Genomic DNA, 6,000 nt, shown 5'->3' with positions numbered 1-6,000 from the left:
GTAAACAGATGATGTAGGTCCCCATAAGTATAGTAATGCTAGACCACACACACACACACACACACACACACACACACACACACACACACACACACACACACACACACATGCTCCTAGTTTTTTCCTAATTTTTCTCCAAACGCACTTTCATTTTTTCCCCTCAAATCACAATAATGTCTTTGCTTCCCAAAACCCATATTTCTCATTTTAAAAATAAATCCAATATAATATTATTTATAACAAACATCCTCAATTCCCTAATTATGATTTATTTTTCTCACTTACATAAACGTTCAATAATATTCACATTTGCTGACCCCTTTTTGGCCAAATGTTCCCATGTTCCAAAATCATCAATACCTTTAGAAAAATCCACATTTGTCAAAGAAAATATAATAACTATCCAAACTTTCCCAAAATATCAATGTTTTCGCTGAAAGCACTGGAAGCAAATGTGCATGCACGCGCCCTTGCTGTATGTGTGTCGCGAACGCGCAACTGCAGCAGTTCAGCGTGTGTAGGGGGGGGGGGGGGGAGGAGGGGGGAGTGTGAATGTTACGAGTCACTTCTCATTCCACTAATTTAGCAGAGAGAGCTGAAGAAGGGGGCGGACTGTCGAGGCTCTGCAGCAAAAACCCCAGAAAACCTACAGCACGCAAACGCACCGGCGGGCGGGTTCATGTGCTCCAGGTGAGCGGGGAGGGAGAGAGGAAATTACCCCGCAACGTCGATCACTCCTCCGCCTTTTATCCCGGAGATATCACGGAGAAAACGGCACCACACGCACACGGTGTACCGAAGAAACCCCTCCGGACAGCTGCAGAGGCTCACGACCGGGAAGGGGTTTATATTCCCGGAGTGTTTGTTTCTTTTCCTTCCGCCCACGGAACGGAGCTCAGTGTTTACGCGGCGGCCGCAGAGAGCGAGGAGCGCTGGGAGGAGGAGGTGCTGCAGCCGGGGAGGAGCGGCCGAGCTGCGGACACACGGAGCAGCTCTCTAGTTGATTTATTATTAATTTGTTTAGGTAAAGGGTTAATAACACTGTTCGGTGATAATACCTGAAGAGGAGTCTACCGCCAGACTCCACCCCTAATGGGGTAGAAATCGGTCTGTTCTGCAGCCTCGGAGGGTCCGCTCGCACCTGCTCACTGCGGGGGCTGTATGATGTAGCCCCCGCTTCTGCTCCGGTTCTCTGCATCACCATCACCATCCTCAAACGTCCACCATCTCTCCCCCCCCCGCCCCCCACACTACACACGCAGACACACAGACCTACCATGCCGGCAGGGATGAAGCCGCTGGAGAAGTTCCTGAAGAAGCAGACCACGGCGCTGACCCGGGCCGGGGGTTTTGTCGGCGGGGTGGCGGATAAAGCCAGCGGGGGAACAGGGGCGTCTCGCCGGCGGGCCAGCCTGTCCCGGGTCGTCCCTTTCTTCAGGGAGACTTCACCTGAAAGCGGCCAGGCTCGGGAGGTGTTCAGGTGAGGATTTGTTTGTATTATAAAAGATAAACACATTATAGTTGGGGGGATTTGTGTGTACCTGCCATGGCCGTAGAAACCTGGACAGGGGCCCCTGGGGCAAAAATTGAACGATGGTCCCCAAAATACAATTGCGAAATGAAACCGGTCTATGCTTTTACACTGAACCGGAAATAAACCAAACTCTTATTTGAGTCGTGTTATCAGGGCAAAGTTGGTTCTGAGGTCCTATTGAATTCCAACTAAATATTTATTCCCGAAACACAGAAGTGATGTGATGATAATTAGTCCTGTGTAGATCGGCACACCGTCATTTAGGATAGTGTGTCGTTTGAACTGGTTTAATATGAAACCTAAATAAAAACAGTTGTCTGCATTTATGTCATTAGGGTTAGGATAAGGCCTAGGGTAAGGTTATCGTTAAAAATATGTTCGAGCAGTTGTTTTAATCTTTTATTTTTTATCTTTTTGTGTTTGATGACGATTGAATTCAGTTTTTTTAAACACTCTGCTTTTTCTTCTCTGCTGGAACATTATGACTGCAGAAACACTTTTTATTTAAATGTAGGTTTTGTCTTGTGAAACTTTTCATTAGGGTGCTAGAATATGCCTTTCGATTAGGAAATACCAAGATGCACTTGGAGAGTCTGAAACTTTGTTTCAGTCAGATCTTCATCCGTGGTCTACCTAAAAGGTTATGAATGTAATCTTTAGTTGCATCCTTGTTGTATAATCTTTTAACTTTTAAACCTTTGTCCCCCCGCAGCCCCGACAGTGAGGACCCCCCCTCCTGGCCCTCTGCCACTGGGCCCAGTCTGGTGTCGGTACCCGGCTCCGGCTCTGGGGACGTCCGCAGCCCGTCTCTGTCCAGCGACGAGCAGAGCTCAGAGGCCAGCCTCATCACAGAGTGTGTCGGGGGAGGAGGGGGGACACCTCTTCCTGCCGACACACCGGACAACCTTACCCTCGCTCTGCTGGACAGCGCGGCGGGAAGACGATCCGGAGTCTGCACAGGTGAGAAACTTTCTCCGTACGACACAACCTCGTGTACACTTCGGTGCTCTGCCTTGTGAAGAAAAAGGAAATACAACGATATATTTATGAAATACCTCCATATCGATATTGCCACGACAATGTAGGATTGACTATGGGTGCTTTCACAAAAATATTTATACAATGGGATGTGTGATTAAATGGGTAAAGGAGAGAGCATTGTGGTATAAAACTACATACATTTACTCTAATAAAGCCTTTAAAACATAGTAAGACACTCATGCAATATTACGATATCTCAAATCTATGAGAACATCTAGTCTTATATCACAATATCGATATGATTTTGATAAATAGCCCAGCCCTAACATGTGAATGTCGGCTGTTGCTATTTACAGGGTTCATACTAGGGATACAGGATTTTAAAACAAATATATAATTGCAATTTTTAAACTTATCCTCCTCTAGTTCTGAAAATATTCACAATGTTTTTTGAAAGCTTACCTATTCCTAACCAGAGGTGGATAGATACTCAGATCCTTTAGTTGCCTAGAAGTGAAGCTGATTTACAGTCTTCTCTTTCTCAATGTAAGTCAATGGGAAAAAGTGTTGGCCCATTGACACCACGGACTGACACTACATTTGTAGTGGTATTACATATCGTATGTAAACAGTAGATGGTTACTATAAGTGTTTATTACATTTAGAAGAATAAAAAGTATGATATTTCTTCTAAAATGTTCTACAGTAGTACTAAAAAGTAGAATAAAATGGAAATACTCGAATAAAACCACAATTATGTAAAGTCATAATTAGGTAAAGTACTTGAGTAAATGTACTAAAGTACTTCCCACTACTGCTATCTATTCTCAAGGCACTATTGTAACCTGGTGACCTCTATTAATGTGTTGTAATCACGGAGTCGTCTGTGATCTTCAAAACATTTAGATTATATCCAAAATGATAATATTATGACAAAATATCTTTATTGCACTTTCATATTTAAGTTCACAGGGCACTACTTTTAGATCCATGTTGCATCACCATATTATAAAAAATGGACATAACAGTATTTGAAGTGAAACTCCCCGATCCCTGGCTCGTAGTATATGGAGTGTTTCTTTTAAATATGCAGCAGAGTTTTACATAGGCGGAAGACACATTTGAAATCGCAGGCGATTATGTTAATTTCACTGAGGAAATCGCTGTTAAAATGTAACTTGTTAAGCCGCTTAATTTCAAATACGTCACATTGGGGCTTCATTCACATGATGTTATTTTGAGTGTCGATTGAGAAGCGACAATGTTAGCATAGCCCTGATGGAACCAAACTCCATTCAGAAAAACAAGCATTCTAAAAGTTGTTTGCTTGTCATGTTGCCGGCAAACCAGACAAAACATGAATTCACAGTTTTTACAAACCACCATCATTTGGACTTATTTTGGGCATCTTTTTGATCTGTTTATTGCAATTAAATCATCAACATATTTATTTTGGGTTGTCTCTATTACTTTCAGGATGTTTTTTCATTCTGGCCTAGCTGTGTTTGGCTGCATTGCTGGTATACTAGTTCATATTTTTAAAACACAACTCAGACAAAGATTTTTTGTAATTGTGTTATTGCTTTCAATAACACAATTACAACTCATTTCAATTGTTTTCCAGGCTGAAAGGAATATTCTGTTTTGGTTATTTGATTCGTCACATTAGACATTTTTCACTACACTTGTGAATACTAAAGAAAAATTGATTAATTGATAGTGAATAATTTGTAGCTGCAGCCTTAGACTTCATGCATGAACGACCGTATAGTGTGCAGAGAGAGAAGGAGCAGCTGCTGCAGGGAGAAGTGAAGGGAACAAATTGAATTTGACATTTTTAGGATTCGTCCTCGACGTTCAGACGACGGTTTCTGTGAGAGAATACCAGAACAGGCCTGTTTTCTGCAGGATGCTTTATAGTTCATATAATACAGACTGTTCCTGCAGCCTCAGTGTGCAGCTGTGTATGTGTGTGTGTGTGTGTGTGTGTTACTTTGTGTGCGTGTCTAACTGTGTGTGTGTGTGGTTACATAATCACTGCCGTCCTCTTTCAGAAACGCAGCCTGCTTATTACAGCTGAAGTGGGTGTGCATGCATGTGTACACGTATGTGTCCCTGCAGGAATGTTTGCTTTTGTGTGTGTGTGTGCGTGCGTGCTTGCAGCAGTGATTGCTGCCTGTAAGTGACTACAGGGTGTGTTTGTGTCCACGTTTCATTTGTATTTTTCCAGAAATCAAAATCCAAATATGCATAAAATATGAATTTTATAATTAAATAAAAAAATAAGGATTCATACAAATCTCGCACAATCCCAGCACACCATTCTCTATTCAAAACAAGGTTATTACCTGTAGGTTAACTGCAGGCCAATCTACTCAGATCACACAAGGCTTTATTGCCAGCTGAGTTATCATGTGTCACGCTGATGATCAATGTAGCGTTAAAAAGGCAAATGTGTGTTCAGCCGGCTTGCATAAATCAAACAGGTTTAACGTTCGACATCGGACTGGACTGGCAGAACTGGAAATCTGCTCTAGTGAACACAAGATGCCCAGAGTTATTTTTTAAATGCTTTGATTCTGTTAATTGCTATCATAATAGCAACATCTGATTATTTGGGTTCATATAGCTGTATAAAAACAGATTAATGGGGAATAGAGACGTCAATATCTACACAGAGATTTGTGATAATAGAATTTGTTTTAATATTTCAGTTTTTGTGTGAACATCAAGATGCTCAGGAATTTTTCACAATTGTATCAACTGTTCAATGAAGACTTTAAAGCACTTTCAAAGGACTACATGTGCCAGAAGTCACAGATATTTTAGTTTTTAGACAATAATGCTGTGTCTCCTTTCGGCTACTTCCCCTAGTACACTGCATGTCGTGCACTGTGAACACTTATGGTGTGAATTCCGACTGTGTAGGGTTGTCTTAAATCACACAGCTGATGTGCCCTACCGGAAGTGAAGATTGCTGCTGTTAGTTAGTTAGCTAGCTAGGGGACAGCTGGCTAGCTGACAACAATTGTTTGTAGTACCAAATTGCTCAATTAACCCTATACAATTAACAATGACATATTTTCACCAGTGTTGCGGTACGCAACATTAATAGTGAAATGAAAACACATGTATAACCTTTTTATTTGTAGAACTGTGTTCAGAGGAGCAACCTCAACCACAGCTAGACAACTAACTTTTGTTACGTAACCAACATGGTGATGTTGAGTTTGAGAAGTGTCCAGTGATGCACTCAAAATAGCAAGTACAGAACTAAGCAATTTGAGACACACTATAAGATTAAACAAAGACTGGGGGACGTGCAGGGTCTTTATTTACAAGATACAACTTTATTTTGAGGAGATTATTATCCGTCCTGCTCCTGGTAAAAATGTACAAGAATAACTGTAAACCTGTATATGTTGCTAAATTGTCTTCGAGCTGAAGTCTCTGAATCTGTTTCAGAATAGTGCAGTTAGTTTGTA

The 6,000-nt window shown here is 41.7% G+C and overlaps 1 protein-coding gene across 1 annotated transcript in view; it reads left to right on the top strand.

Moving 5' to 3' along the window:
- Positions 1 to 570: 570 nt before the first annotated feature.
- Positions 571 to 6,000, top strand: part of rapgefl1 (Rap guanine nucleotide exchange factor (GEF)-like 1) — a 33,825-nt gene continuing 28,395 nt past the window's right edge. The window contains exons 1-2 of the mRNA XM_034206804.1: positions 571 to 1,480; positions 2,247 to 2,494. Coding sequence (XP_034062695.1) covers positions 1,278 to 1,480; positions 2,247 to 2,494 — 451 coding nt within the window. The 5' untranslated portion in view covers positions 571 to 1,277. The remainder of the gene's footprint in view (positions 1,481 to 2,246; positions 2,495 to 6,000) is intronic.

Source organism: Gymnodraco acuticeps, unplaced genomic scaffold (assembly GCF_902827175.1).
Source record: "Gymnodraco acuticeps unplaced genomic scaffold, fGymAcu1.1, whole genome shotgun sequence".
Taxonomy (NCBI): Eukaryota; Metazoa; Chordata; class Actinopteri; order Perciformes; family Bathydraconidae; genus Gymnodraco; species Gymnodraco acuticeps.
This window is presented reverse-complemented; position numbering and strand designations above follow the sequence as displayed.